Source organism: Octodon degus, unplaced genomic scaffold (genome assembly GCF_000260255.1).
Source record: "Octodon degus isolate 3935 unplaced genomic scaffold, OctDeg1.0 scaffold00038, whole genome shotgun sequence".
Classification (NCBI taxonomy): domain Eukaryota; kingdom Metazoa; phylum Chordata; class Mammalia; order Rodentia; family Octodontidae; genus Octodon; species Octodon degus.
Genome location: NW_004524614.1, coordinates 1,160,959 through 1,176,503, shown reverse-complemented (window position 1 = coordinate 1,176,503; position 15,545 = coordinate 1,160,959). Strand labels below are relative to the sequence as shown.

At 49.3% G+C, this 15,545-nt stretch overlaps 1 protein-coding gene across 7 annotated transcripts in view; it reads left to right on the top strand.

Moving 5' to 3' along the window:
- Window positions 1-15,545, top strand: part of Spata13 (spermatogenesis associated 13) — a 145,325-nt gene that overhangs the window by 110,902 nt on the left and 18,878 nt on the right. For all 7 annotated transcript variants that reach the window (XM_023715047.1, XM_023715042.1, XM_023715041.1 and 4 more), the window contains 3 exons: window positions 12,143-12,279; window positions 14,171-14,350; window positions 14,678-14,863. In XM_023715047.1, coding sequence (XP_023570815.1) covers window positions 12,143-12,279; window positions 14,171-14,350; window positions 14,678-14,863 — 503 coding nt within the window. The remainder of the gene's footprint in view (window positions 1-12,142; window positions 12,280-14,170; window positions 14,351-14,677; window positions 14,864-15,545) is intronic.

The following is a 15,545-nucleotide window of genomic DNA, read 5'->3' as shown; positions in this document are numbered from 1 at the left end:
AGCTAATTTAGGAATAGAGTTGAAGGCTATGAAGTAATCTTTTAAAAATTCTGTACACTCTCTTCAGAAATGGTACTAACTAGTATTTGGTTATTTCATTGTGACTTATCTCAGCTTTACTTTCTAATATTTTTGTGAGCATTATCATAGGACTAACTCCTGTTTAAATGTGAAAGAAATGATATGTGCTCATGCTAGCAAGTCACATATTCTATTTGTTTGTTTATTTATTTATTTATTTATTTATTTATTTATTTGGTGCAGGGTCTTGCTACCCAGCTCAGACTCATTGTGATCATCCTGTCTCAGCCTCCCCAGCGCTAGGAGGATGTGTGTGCCACCATGCCTGGTTTCTGTGGCCTTCTTGGCACAGGGCTGACACAGTATGCAGTACCAGGGATCGAGCCTGGGTCCTTGCGCTTGTCAGGCAGGCGCCTAGACAGCCGAGCTATCTCCACAGCCCCAAATTGTATGTTCTTAAAAGAGAAAAAGAACTTCACAGAAAGAATTTTGCCTTGCTTCTTGTACAGTGACACAGAGGACAACAGGGATACAGTTGGAACAACAGATCTCCTCTCTGTTTTTGCCTGAAATAGACTCCAGTAACTTGACTAGATGAATGGGAATCATGGGTGACAGCTGGAACGTAGCCTGGGGCCTTGGCTGACTTGCTGTTTGTGTTGTGTGTTCTTCCCTGTTTTGATTGGTTTCTGAGCTGCCTGACACAGGCCAGGGATGTGGTTATGGCTTCCGTCTGTGGGAGATTATCAGAGCAAGAGTGGTGCGTGGCCCATTGCAATAGCCAGACTTCGCTTACAGGAAAGCCAGCTGCCCCTCCCCCAGTTTCTATACCGAGAGCATAGGGTTTGACTTTAGAGCAGCTGCAGCATCGCTCAAGTGATGGCTCAGAAGTGCCCAGGTCTGACAGCCCCTGACCCCCATGGCCAGCAGAGGGAGTGGAGCAGCAGGGTTCCTGCCCAGGGACTCTCTGGGAGGGAGCCAGAGATGGTGTCCCCCACCATCCTGCCACACTTGCTCTTGGGGGTGGTCCTTATCCTTCCTTTTACACTCGCTGCCCAAGACCAAGCAGGGGCCTGCTGGGCGCGCAGACCGAGGGGCATGCTTCTTTCCCAAAGTGAGCTCCAGGCCAACCTGAACTACATAGGAAGACCCTGCCTCAGTAACACAAAGTGAAGATGTGCAGCCCACCACTGCCTCTGTCCGTGGGAGGCTTGTCCTTCGGGCAGCTCACACCAGGGAGCTGGGTGGCCTGTGTGCCTGGGCCACAGCACCTCTGTGGGGTGAGCTGAGCCTCCCTGAGGTTGTCAGGCTGTGAAGAGCCAGTCACCATAACCATATCCCTTCCCATGCTGAGAGTGCCCTGGGTGTGTTCTCAAGTGTGTGGTCTCACCAGCATGAGGCAGAGTGACAGAAGGAGGTGTGATTCCACCCTGCGAGCGAGCGGGCTGGGGCTGTCCCATTCTATCATCAGTGTGAGCTAAGTGAGGCCCTGGGCCAAACAGAACACAGCTGGTCTCCATCCACCCTCTTGGGAGCAGTGGATCTCTCGGAGCCAGTTTCTTCCTGGATGGGGAATCTTGTAATCCAGGATGTTTGGCTTGTGGACTCACAAGAGATGGTCCATAGGAGGTGCAGGCAGGTGCCTGTGCCCAGCAAGTGCTCCCTGGTGGGCCTAGTGAGCCTGGCTGGCGGTGCTTGGTCATTCAGCCCACCAGCTGGCCAGGCGTTGGAAGGAGCTGCAAGGTGTAGCCAGAGAGGTGGTGGGGGGCGGGGGCATTGGCCAGTCTTCCAGTGGCAGTGAGAATGAAGAAATGGAAGAGGTCACTAAGACCCAGAAACCCAGGGCAGTACAGCACCCCCAAGGAGCAAAAACAAAGCCCCAGGGATAAGGCAGAGGTCACTGGGGGCTCAGCCAGGGAAATCCCAGCTCTAACCTGGGACAGAGCAGGAGGGTGGCTCAGCTGCGAGGGCTTCTCTCCAGATCCCTCTCCCCGCAGGGTCCTCGAGACTCATTGTACAGATGAGCGCAGTCAGATTTTTTTAAGGGATCTAGAACATTATAGGGCCTTTTTTATTTTATCATTGGTCAGTATGTTCAAAAGACTCCGAAATGCTATTGATGAAGAATGGCATGCATCTAACTAGTAACTTGTGAAGGAATGCTTTACATTCTAGCGTCTGAAGGAGATGAGGCGGCCAGCATGGACTAATAAGCATCCCTTCACTCCAGGCAGCACGCACGTGTGAGGACGGGGCTGATACGCAGAGACAGACACGTAGAAGCTAACTTTGATAGCTAGAATGCACGTGTGACGGATATGCTGTTTTTCCCCATTTCACTACCCTTCTTCCCACCCCTTTCTCCTCCCTATTTACAAAAGTTTTATTTCCATTTTTTCCTTCTTTTCTTATCATTCCCCCCCTCTGCCCCAGTTCTTCTTTCTATTTGAACATTTTCTTCCTATTTCACAATATCTATTATACATTTTGGTCCTTATTTAAAATTCCAGTTTCTCTCCCCAGAGAAACAATGCAGTATTTACACATGTGTGTCCAATTTATTCCATTTAAAAGTATGGCCTCTGAGACCGGGTGTGGTGGCAAGCGCCTGTAATCCTGGGTCTTGGGAGGCTGTAAACAGGCAGATCACTACGAGTGATCTGCCTCTAGTAGTGAGACCCTGAACACCCTGTAGACCCTTCCCTAAAATATCAAAAAAAAAAGGTATGGCCTCAAGGTGCATCTACTTAGCTATTAATTCTCAAGCTTGTCCTTCTTTATGGAAGAATAGTACTGCACTGTAGAAAAAAGCCGCATTTTCTTTATTCCATTCATCTGTTGATCAGCACTTGGTCTGTTTCCAAGACTTAGCTACCATACACTGTGCTGCTGTAATCATGGGTATGCATATATCTCTGGGATACGATGCTTTTCATTCTTTCTGGAAGATACCAAGAAAGGGAATAGCTGGGTCAAAAGGAACCTCTAGTTTTAGTTTTCTGAGAAATCTTCACACTGATTTCCACAGTGGTTGTAGCAATCTACACTCCTACCAACAATGGAGAAGGATTCCTTTTCCCCATAGTCCCTCATATTTGTTATAAGATTGATCTCTTGAAGATAGCCATTCTTTCTGGGGTGAGATGGAATCTCACTGTTGGTTTAATTTGCATTTCTTGAATGATCAATGATGTTGAACACTTTTTCATATATTTATTTGCCATTTCAACTTCATCTGAAAAATGTCTGTTTATTTCAGATGCCCATTTTTGGATTACATATTTAAATTTGGGGCATTTTTTTTTTTTTTTTTTTTTTTTTTTGAGTTCTTTATGTATTCTAGATAGTAGTCCTTTGTCTGAGGCACAGCTAACAAAAGTTTTTTTTCCCACATTGCGGGTTGTCTCTAAACTGTGTTGATAGTTTCTTTGGTTGTACAGAAGTTTTTTAGTAAGATGAGATCCGAGTTGTTGATTCTTTGTGAATGTTTGATGTGATTGGAGTTCTGTTCATAAAGTCTTTGCCTACACCAGTGTCTTCAAGAGTTCTACCTATTCTGTCTCCTAGTGGATTTAATGTTTCTGTTTTAATATTTAGAGCTTTGATTTTAGTTTAGCATATGGTGATATGGATATAGTTGTAGTCTTCGGCGTGTGGAAAGACTGGTTTTCCAGTACCATTTATTAAAGACATATCTTCATTCCAGTGAAGTCGTTTGGCACCTTTGTCAAGGATAAGGTTGCTAAGCAGGGTGGCAGTTGTTTCAGAAAGCATCACTGGGCCTGTTCTGAGAACTTGGGAGATGGGGATTGTTACTGCAGGGGATCAGTGCGCTGTGGGGAGGAGGGCTGAGAGCTCATGGGCTCCATCATCAAGATGCCACTGACTGCTGCATTTTTTAAGAATTAAGGATTTGGAATTCAGTCAGCTGTTTTGGGAGGGAACATTGCCCCAGGGAGAGAAAAAGCTTTTTCTCTTCTCACTGAACAGGGCACATTCGGGGGTGCCAAGTGGCTGAAGCAGAGCTCTCCAGCACAGTCAGATTCCTTTGCCCTGACCTTATGGCTTGCTGCACGAGCGGGCAACAAAGGCGCACTCCTGACAGCAAACCAGGCAAGCCTTGTGGTCAGGTAAGCCTAACCGCAGGTCCACCGGGTCCCACGTTTGGCCATATGTCCAGACCTTGGGGGAATCTTATAAAAATAAATTCTCAGCAAGGACCCTGAGAGGGCAGGGTCTTTATTTTTCTGAATAATCCCCCTGTGATGGGGTGTCTCGCGAGGCCCTGGTCATCTGGGAGACCAGCATGTGGCATGGTCGCCTAGGCATGTCAGTGGATGAGGGGTTTGGCCCACAACCCCAGACCCCAGAGCAGAAGCCTTAAGACACTAAGTGCAGCTGCCTGCCTGTGCGTTTGTTTCTGCTTTTAGCTCGGAAGCCAGAGTGGCTTGTCTTGGCCCTGAGGAAGTTGGAGATATCAGCGGGAGGTTTTCTGAAATACATGTGTTAACAGTTTATTCTAAGCACAGGAATTTCCCCTATCTGAGGGAGGGAAAACCCCCATGTGGCTGCTGGCTGGGAAAGGGTGTCATCATGAGCCAGGAGGAGGGAGGGAGGTTCTGGCCTTCTTCTGTAGAAGCAGTTCATAACCTGCTGCTTTGGCCCAGCTCTGCTTGTGAAGACAAGCACCTTGGGTTGGTGCTCATCTTCCTTCCACTGGTTCACCTAACACACCCACTCTGTCACCACTCCTCAAACACCCTCTGTAGACCGCCCAAGGCCAGAAGCAAAGGTGTCTCCTGGGGACTCAGTCCTTGGTCTCATGGAGGGGAGGAGGGGAGTGTGTGTGTGAGTGAATATGTGTTTGCACATGCATATGTGTGCACTAGAAATTGAATCCAGGCTCTTTGCACTGAGTATGTCCTCACACCTTTCTAATTTTAAGACAGGGTCTTGCCAAGTTGATAAATGCTCAGGCCCTGCTCCAACTTGCAGTGCATCCACCTCCCTTTGCCTCCCAGAGTTTCGGATTACAGGTGTGTGCCACCACACCTGGCTCAGGCCAGGGCTTTTAAGATCTCTTGCTCGGGGCTGGTGAGATGGCTCAGTGGTCTAAAGCACCTACTTAGAACAAGCTAAGCAAAAACGCAGCGACCGCGGTTCAATCCCCAGCACCACATGCCAGCCTGCCCCGCCCCCTGGTGGGCTGAGCTGGCCACACACACACACACACACACACACACAATAAATAAATAAATAAATTAATTAATTAATTAAAAAAAATCTCTCGCTCAAGTGTACAGAACTAAATCAGATGGGAACTAGAATTGTTGTTGTGCCTGGGACAGGGTGGGAGGTGGGGAATAACCAGGCCATGAAGCCTGCTGTCAAAGTGTACAAATAGGAAGCTGTTAGAAAATGCAGTGCTCCGTTGTTGGTTCTGTTTGACATTTCCTGTGTCAGAATTTACCTTCAGAAACAGTTGTCAGCTGCTTTGACAGTTTCTGTAGACATACAGTTTGCACTTCAGACAGAAGAATGTTATTTTCCTGAATAGAGTGGCTGTTTTTTATAAGCTATTGGCGGCATCATTATAGCTTCTCTAATTGTACTTGTACCATTCTCATTGATGTGAAAAAAGGGCACATACGGTGTGGATACCACAGTGTTCTCTGAGTGTGCTCCTGAGCCCATGTCTGGCCAGCCCTGGAAATGTGGCCTGCAGATTCTCCTCAAGGGGCAGCTTAAAGAGAGAGACAGAGTCATAAGGGAGAGAGACATTCAGAAGCTGACCCTCCAGTGCTCTGTGGAAGAGACAAAGTAAAGCAGGGCCCATGGGACTGGAAGAAGTGCTTGGCAGGCCAGTGGAAAGAGCCTGCAGGAGGGACTGCTGGCTGTGGGGATCAGGCCGGTGGGAGGATGTGAGGTCTCTGTAATGCACACTCGGTGTGGCAGTGCTTGGCCAGGAGGACATGCCTCCGTGTGCGCCAGCATCGGAATACAGAGCTGTGGGCGATGTGGGTGCTCTTCCCTGATGTGGCCAAAACTTTGACAAAAGCTGTGCAGGAGAATGCACTCTGACTGTCCTCTGCTGATGGGAATAGAGAGCAGGGATGGGAAACAAAGCTCAGCAGAGGACTGAGTTCATCACAGATGAGCTGTCGCCATCGAGAATGGTGTACGACCCGCAGTGCTGGTGCTAGCCTGTCTTTAGTGTCTGTTCAGGAATTGCTGAAGAGATAAAAATGTTACTAATAATGAAGCACTGTAGGAGGAGGCAGGACTGCCCCGTGGGGAGGAGGGAGAGAGGAGGAGGAGGGAGAGAGGAGGAGGGAGAAGCAAGGCTGCGTCCTGTCTGGCTCTGCAGCCTGGGTGCCCAGCTTCAGTGCCCATCGTGCAGTAGTGCCAGGAGGCTCGTATGAGCTAACAAGGCTCCAGCTAGTGCCCAGCACCGCACAGGCACCCCGTAAGAGTGTCTTGCTGCTAGTCAGTTACACCAAGCTTCCCACGCCATCACTTCATAGGAGTCCACAGAAAATGAGCAACAATTACTGTTGAGGATTTACAAAACCATCCTGAAAAGTTTCTCTTGTTTCACACATTCAATGGGTGTCAGAAATGAGAAGAAACTTAACTGAAGTCTCATGTCCAAAAAAAACTTGTGCAGCAACATCACTGGAAGCCAAGTCCATCAGAGCCAGCTTCAGGAAGCCACTGTCCCTATAGCTTCCTTCCCCCAGTGGGCCTGCTCTGAGAAGTGCAGTGCTGGGCAGTGCCCGGCTGCCAACGCATCTTGAGCATCCTGCTGATGCATAGAAGTTGTAACCTGGGGCACATCTGCACACTTGCTCCCAGCAACTTACTGAAACTATACAGTAAGTTGTGTGCTGAATCCTATGAGCAGGTGGAGCACAGTGGAAGTATTTGTGTATCTAAACATAGGAAAAGCTAAGTAAAAATATTTGACGATAGAAATCCTTCCACTCCATCATAATTTGATGGTATGCTACCTTGTGCTTGTTGCTAAAATGCAGCTAACAGTAAGTCCAATTAAAATTGGTGCGTTAGACAGTGAATAAAATATACTAGATGGTCATAGTCGCAGTGGAGAAAAATAAACCGGGAAGATGGCAGGGCAGGGTGGGTTGAGAGCTGCTGCTGTGAATGGGCAGGCTGGAGCACTGGCTAGGAGAGGGAGTGAGGACAGCAAGCCCTGGCCAGAGCACCGCATGTGTTTGCAGCAGGATGTGCAGGGCCAGCATGGAGTGGCATGGAGGGACCAGCGCAGGTGTCTGTGCCTGGACCAGAGAGGCTGGCTTTGAATAGAGGAGTGATGTGGTCTGGCTTAGGGCTGAAGCAGTATCACTCAGGCTGCTTGGTTGGGGCGGGCAGCCAGCTGGGGCAAGTTGGGTGGTGTGGGCTGAGGGAGACGCCTTTAGGAGGACAGTGGGGTCAGGGCTGCAGCTGGCCAGCACACTGGACATGAAAGGAGAGGAACACGACCTCGGAATGCATGAAACATGTACACTTCCTCCCATTTTACAGATAGGAGAACTGAAATGGAAAGAATGACTTGTGCCAGGGTCATTTACCTAGAAAGAGAATGAAGCTGGGCTGTTTAGTTGCCTGGTCGGTTTTATTTTTTTTAAGTAAGTGTTATTTTCAATGGACAGCCCCTCTGCCTACAGGATACATCATGATGTGTGCGTGTATGTATCATATGTGACCAAGCCTGAGCCTCTGGCATATTAATCACTTCTAGCGCATTGTTCTTGATTGTACCTAGTTAATTTTGCAGTAGAACACTAGCCTTCTCCTATCTCAGGCCCAGGCATGACCCGCTCTGTCTCCCCAGGTTGAGAGTCTGAGCTATACTTGAACACTTGAGTGGCTCACTGCCACAGCCCTCTGTTCCTCTGCAGCACTGGACAGTTGCTGCCAAAAACCTTTCTCCCGAGCCTCCTTGTTCTTCCAAGCACCTTTGGTGGGGGCTCCGACATTCAGTGCACCACGTCCGCATCTCTTCCCAGAGGATTCCATTTCCTGTCTTTTGTGGAGTCAAGCCCTTTCAGTGGGTTCTCCTTCTTATTAAACTCCTAAGTTAATCATTACTGGCTGACTTTTTTTTTTTTTTCCTTTCCTGATTTTCACAGATATAACCAGATCAGACAGGGGGTTCACACTGGCAAATGTTGCTGAGTGGTCCTTTGAGGTAGACAGTGTCATTTTAAGGTCTTTGTTCTGGGTTGGAGGCCCAGATTCCTTTATTTTGCTGAGCTTTTTTTTTTTTGGCTCAGCCATGGCTGAAATGTGATAAGTAGACATGCTGATGGTGCCAGGCAGTCAGATCGCTGCTGGCTGAAATCTGAAGATTCCTGCGGCTTCAGGGGTTTGTGTAGATTCTGCTCAGGCAGGAGCACTGGCACTTTGCAGGTATACACCCAGGCGCTCACTCCCCTGGCCGTGTGTTGTGGGCAGCTACTCCTTCGTAGCCTAGGATGTGCTCGTGCATGAAGGGAACATTGTTAGTTTCCACAGGATGTCCCCCTGTAGCATCCCAAACAGCCCTGGAAAGTGCACTAGGCAAAGTCACTTCAGATTCACCACTTGCAGGCTGTCTGGTCATGGCACAGGAGGAAGAAACTGCCTTTGAAAGAGACTGGGGCCGGCCAAAGAGTTCAGCGGATTAAAGTGCCTGCAAGCAGCAGGCACAGGGGCCTGGGATTGAATCCCATAGCCTGCTGTGCTGGCTTCGCCCCCAGGGCATGCTGAGGCAGCAGTTGAGACTGGGCGTGGTGGCACACGGCTGTAATCCCAGTTCTTGGGAGGCTGTAAACAGGCAGATCACTATGACTCCGATCTAGTAGTGAGACCCTGAACAGCCTGTAGACCGTTCCCTAAACTACCGAGAGAGAGAGAGAGAGAGAGAGAGAGAGAGAGAGAGAGAGAGAGAGAGAAACACTGCATTGTATGGGCCCAAGTGTGCTCCTTAGAAGGGTCTGGCTTTTGTAAAACCTCTGCACAGGGGTTTTAGCTTGCTCCTCCTGGGTAGGCAGAGCCCCTGAAAGAGGGAGGGTTTTGGAGGGGGGTGTCACCCCACAGCTGCCTGCTTGTCCACTGCACTTCCCTGACTGCAGAGCAGGCTTCAGTGTTCCTGACAGGGCTATACCCTCCTTGATGAACCGGAAAGAAGCCGGCTGCTACGAGCTGAACTGTTTCCCTGATTCTTGGCTGCTCATGCAGACCTCTGAACATGGCCTCCCTACAGCATGGCTCCCTTTTGCCCCCAGCCCTGACCTCTGAGTGAGACTAGGATAGGGACAGAAGACGAGCCAGGTGGGGAGAAGGTGCCTGGCGCCGTGGGCAGAGTTCAGGATCCCAGTTTGTTCTACACCAAGAGCTCAGACCTGACCACCTGATCCTCAGTGCATCCAAAGCCACTGGCTTCTTAAAGCAGGTACACAGCAGAACCCGGGTGGACAGCCTACTGCACACGCCTGGTCCCCAGAGCTCGCAGGAGGGACCCAGAGAGGTGGCGACTGCAGCTAACACTGGCATTTCCCAGGAACCAGGCCCACAGCTGCGGGGAAGCAGGCCCCAAACATGGGCCATGTGCAGATCTGGCTGGACAGTGGCGCCTGGCAGGATGAGGCTGTCCATGGGCAGGATGGAGCTGTGGCTTGGGGCAGGCTGGGAAGCTACAGCTGGCTGAGTTGCCTTTCGGTCACCTTTCTCTCTTCCTGCCACCTGACTTGACACACTGTGCATCTGTGGTTTTCATCCTAAGCACAGTCCTCTGGGCTGGCTGAGGAAAACCTAAGGCTGTCATGCATGACTTACAGTCACGCGAGTGCCTGTCACAGACTTCATTATCCCCACTGCTGCACATCTCGGTCAGAACGTTTTGTTTTTTCAGTGTGAGAGCTCAGGGCTCTGAATGGCTGAAGCATTGAGATGGGTGGGCTGTGATAGGCAGGGAGACCCTGGGATGGCAGCATCTGCTGAGCTCCCAGAACGGGGTCAGTCCAGCTGAGGTGGACTGGGACTAGAGTATACATCTTGGAGCGTTCAGAATATAAGATATCTAAAAAAAAGACTCAGCAGTATAGGCAGGAGACCCATGTGCTGAGAGCAAAGTTAGAAACACAGACTCTCAAGTCTTTGGAAAAGGCAAGTGCAGAAGAGTGCTATCCATGGCCATCTCCACCAGGCCTCTGCTCTTCCTGCCACACCGGCACTTCCTCTGACTGCACTTTGTTAGCCTGCCCAGAACCTCGGGACTTTCTGAAACCTTGCTCACTGCATCCTCTGGAGCTCCCAGCCCGATGGTACCTCTGCAGTCCTTGGGCTCCAGTCCCGCTGCCCTCCCTGGGGAAAACCCTCTCTTCTCTGCTACCTTCTCTTCTCCCTAGAGCATGTCCCTAGCTCTGTACCTGCTATCAGTGCAGTGACCATCTTACTGAGTCCCAGTATCTGTTGATTTTAGGAAGCTCAACCCACTCTCTGTCACCTCATTCTTTAAAAAGAAAGTCAGGGTATGGAGCTCAGGGACAGATCGCTTGAGTGCCGTCCCATATTTGGTTGAGGGGGCAGGGCTGGAATTCAGCCCAGTGCTGTGGCACCAGAGCTCCTTGTTTCTTTAGGATCAGAGGACTTCCACTAATAGCCTGTGTCCCCTTGACTCAGAATCCTACAAGAGCACCCGACCTGCTCAAGCCCAATGGGCTCTACGGTGTGACCTCACCCGATCGGCCCAGTCTTCCCCCAAAAGATAAGGGGTGCCATCTACAAACCCTAGACATTGCCTGAAAGTCAGTTCCAAACCCTATGTGAACATACAGACACATGAGAGAATTTAGCTTGTAAATTATGCACAATAAAAGATTAACAATAATGACAGAAGATATATCATATTGTAATAAATGTTACCCAAAACATATCTGAATCATTTATTCCTAGAATTCTATGTAAAAGCCAGAGCCACTTCATGGGACCCTTACTCACCGCACTCCACAGTTTCCAGCTTGCATCTTCAGAATGGGGTTTTATTATCTTTCACCCGAGTTTAGGCCATGGCCCCATGGGGAGGGAACTGTCTGTCCTGTGTGTAGCTTGTGTTCCCAGCACCTGGCACCCATGGTGCTGAGCCAGATGTGTCTCCACTTAGTACTAGCACTGTGGAGCAACTGGGGCCTGGTCCCAGGAAAGAATAGGAATCCAAGAGAGGCCAGGCGGAAATGCTGTGCTGACACCCTTCGCAGTTCCAAGGTCCCTCTGTCTCTTGTAGGTAAGGAAAAGTGCCATGTCATCACTAATCTGATCAGGAGAGTTCCAGCCCTTTTTCACGTGGATGACTGGCCACTTGTTTTCACCAGTGGACAATACCTCTGGACCCCTTTGGTGGTACTGTTGCCTTGCTGATGGAGGCAGGAGATATATATATATATATATATATATATATATATATATATATATATACACAATCTCACACTGTTTTCAAGGCTGGCCTCAAACTCTCAGCGATCTGCCTGCTTCAGCCTCCTGAGTGCTGCGATTAAAGGTGTGCACCACCACACATGGCAGAAGCAGGATTTTTTTTTTTAACTGAACAAATTTCACATTTTATTTACCTCAAATATTTTTCATTTTCAAATGAGAGCACAAATCTCCCACTGCATCACATGTAATTCACTCTGCCTTCACTCAACACGACATCGCGTTAGCAGTGTACTGTGACATGGTCAGCTTCTCACTTAATGGAACCTTTGACTCCACTTCCTCTTAGCATCGGCTGTGACCTGTGGGTTAGGCTGTCAGGAAAATTGCCTAGCAGTTTCTCATTCTGAGTAGAGTAAACCCAGGGACGGTAAAACCTCCTCATATTATCAGAGGTCCTTTGTTCCCTCATATAGAAGCCCTACTTTGGGGGATTGAGCCCGAGGACTGGTGGCCTACATCCCAGGGCCTTCCCTTCTGATTTTTAGACGGTGTCACTATGCTTCCAGTGTTGGCTTCAAATCTAACGGTCCTCCTGCCTCAGCCCCCAAGTGGCTGGGGTTATAGGCACACGCCACCATGTCCTGCCTGTTGTCTTCTAAGCCATGCCTTCTCTTCCTCACAGTTTCTTCAGATGGAGGTACTGAGTCCTCGGCTCTAGTGGATGACAATGGCAGTGAGGAAGACTTCAGCTATGAAGAACTCTGCCAGGCCAACCCTCGATATCTACAGCCAGGAGGGGAGCAGCTGGCTGTCAATGAGGTACAAGAACCCCACATGACACCACCACCGACTAGCACCCAGAGCCACTTGACACGCATATTGGCTTGTTTGTTACTAAGCGCATTCCAGATTTTAGAACCCTTATAAGAATAGCACCATGGTTTCTGGCATTGGGCAGAGAAATGCCTGTGGTGAGTCTTTGCAGCTGCTGAAGCCGACCTGAGGGGAAAAGGGCATTCAGGGCTGAAGCTTCAGTTTATGGCATGCTCTTCCTCTCATTAGCTCGTCTAGGAGGCAAGTGCTACCTGTCATCACCGGTACCCTAATAAATGCTGATGGCAAAGACATTAAATTTGATGCTGGCAAACAAGAGTGCTGGGATTAGCCACAAGTTCCTCACCCCCAATCTGGCGCACTTTCTCCCTTGCTGAAGCCCTTGGAACGGAAATAGCCCTTTCTAGAAGATCCCAGCTTCTTGTGTTCCTAAACAGAGCATGACTTCAGCAAGCTGACATCCCACCGAGGTCATCAGGCTTCACTGTGTCACATGATACAAGTCCAGATCCCTAAATGGAAAACCCAAAGTCCAAAATGCTCCAAAATCTGAAACTGTGAGCAACATCAAGACATCCATTTTTTAAATTGATAAAATAAAATATTTTTTAAATTGAAACAATAAAAAAAAAAAGACATCCAGAGTTTCAGATTTTAGATTTTTGGATTAAAGGTGTTCAACCAGTAAAGCCTATGGAAATGTTCCCAAACCACCCCCCGCCAAAAAAAAAAAAAAACAAACAACAGATCTGAAACTCCTGATCCTAAGCATTTGGGGTACGAGATGCTGAGCCTGTGTCCATGGTAGGTAAGAAAGTGTCAGGCTCCTGCCTGTACCCCTGAGAGACAAGTAGTGTCCACTCATGATTTTTCCCAGCTGTCAGGTCCCCAGACCTTGCTGTGCTTTCATTGCAGCAAACTCTAGACTTAGATCCTAGACTTCCTCGACTTGGGAACAGAGTGTGAATAACAGTCCAGGTGAAGATGTGAGGGGCGGGCAGTAACTAACATACAGACATGGCACTGGGGCGCTGATTCCGTAACAGCTATACTTTAGCTGATCAGAGACCATGTTGGTGAATGTTCCAGATGACCAAGTTTTTCAGTAGCTCATCTGTTATGTGGGGTGCTTATACAGTGGCCTCATGTTGAGGTTTATGCTTTTCTTATTTTAACGTGGTGAAAGTGACACTCATACAGTCAGTAGAAATGATACTTTGAATTTTATCATTTCCAGGGCTAGAAATATATAACAATCGTGCTGTTTTTCACTTTTGGAACAGTATTCCATAAGTTACGTGAGGTATTTCTTGTAAAGTAGGGTTCAAGCCAGGCATGCTGGCACGTGCTTGTGATCTTAGCACTTGGGAGGCTGAGACAGCAGGACTGCCATGGGTTCAAGACCAGCCAGAGCTACATAGTAAGACCCTGTCTCCAAAAAACCAAATGAATGAATGAATAAAAAATAGTTTCTTGTTAGATAATCTTACCGAACTGCAGGCTAGTGGGCATGCCTTGAGTACATTTATTGTAGGCTACATAAGCTATGATGCTACTTACTAAATGCATTTTCAAATGTAGGATATTTTCAGTTTGTGATGGGTTTATGGGCTGTAAGCCCACTGCAAGTCAGAGCATCTGTCCATCTCTTGAAAGTGGATTTGGTTTTCCTTTGTGGGCAGGTCAGAGATACCCAGCCTGTAGTCTTTTCCCAGCACATTTCCCCAGATTTATTTTTTATAACAAAGTGTAGGAATCAAGAGATGCCTCAGTGTGTCCACGGGAGAACTAGAAAGTGTCAGTGTTCCCCAAGAGCCTGCTCTTGCCCGCTTGCCCGCCGGTTTCCACTCAGTGTGCACACCTGTCTCACTCTCAGCTGATCAGCGATGGCAGCGTGGTCTGCGCCGAGGCCCTCTGGGACCATGTGACCATGGACGACCAGGAGCTGGGCTTCAAAGCTGGCGATGTCATCCAGGTCCTGGAAGCCTCCAACAAGGACTGGTGGTGGGGCCGAAATGAGGATAAGGAAGCCTGGTTCCCCGCGAGCTTCGTCAGGGTAAGGGGGGGCACTGAGCGCTCTTTGGGGTGCCTGGGTGGGCAGGGATAGGCAGCAGAGTTGTCTCAGGAGCTCGCACCATCCAGATCCAGTTCTGTTGTAACCATTTTTAATCCTGTGTGCCAGCCAGACTTGTACCGCAGTCGCTGGGCAGAGCACAGCTGTCATTCCAAGGAGGCTGCACTGCTTGGCATCACTGCTGTGACTCTGCCCAGGGTAGGGACACAGAGAAGGCCCATGGGCAGGCTGCCCCTGACTGGCTCTGGAGAAGCAGGAGCCAGGAATGCCCCAAGTCACCTGCCTCCTGTCCCCGCGTGTGGCTCACAGCTTCGAGTCAACCAGGAGGAGCTGCTGGAGAATTCCAGCAGCCCCCTTGGTGAGGAGCTGGAGGACGGTGCCGGCCCCGGCCATCACAAGCACTCTGAGAACAAGCACCAGATGCGGACCAACGTCATCCAGGAGATCGTGAGCAGCGAGCGGGTGTACATCAAGCACCTCAAGGACATCTGTGAGGTAAGGCATGGGCACTGGCTGCTGGCGACCTGAGTGCTCGCACCTCGCCTGCCTATTCCCCAGCTGGCCACCAGCCCCAACTCTTCCTCACACCATTTCTCCACACCTCTTCCCTGTGCTGGCTCCTTCAGTGTGGCTGAGTGTCATCGCTGCAGCTCTCTCTGCTGCTGTGGCAGCTGGCCGGCTCTCTTCTGAGGATACACTGTGACTCTTAGAATCAACCTGAAATCGTTCTAAGGGCTCGACTTCCATGGAAGGCAGCACCGGCAGGTGAAGCCCACTTGAGTTGGCTGCTAAAGGTTGTCAGCAGCCCTAACACCTCAGCACTAATCTGTATTGGGGCCAGTGAGATAGCTCAGCAGTCTAAAGCACCTGCTTAGGCAAGCTTAGGCAAGCACAGGACCACAGTTCCATCCCCGGCACCGCATGCAGTGCCAGCCTCCAGGGCAAGCTGAGCCAACCACCCCCCCCAAAAAAAAAAGCTGCATTCTACAGTATCAGGATAGTCAGCAAGAAATTTTATTGTTGAGTTTTGGTGTGTTTTTTTTTTTTTTTTTTTTTTTTTTTGGTATGGCAATTAAACCTGAGACCTTATACTTACCAGGCAGGCACTATATCTCTAGCCCATAAATTTTATTCTGTAGCTGTGATTTCAGAGAACTGCCCTGTGTGAGGGGTGTGT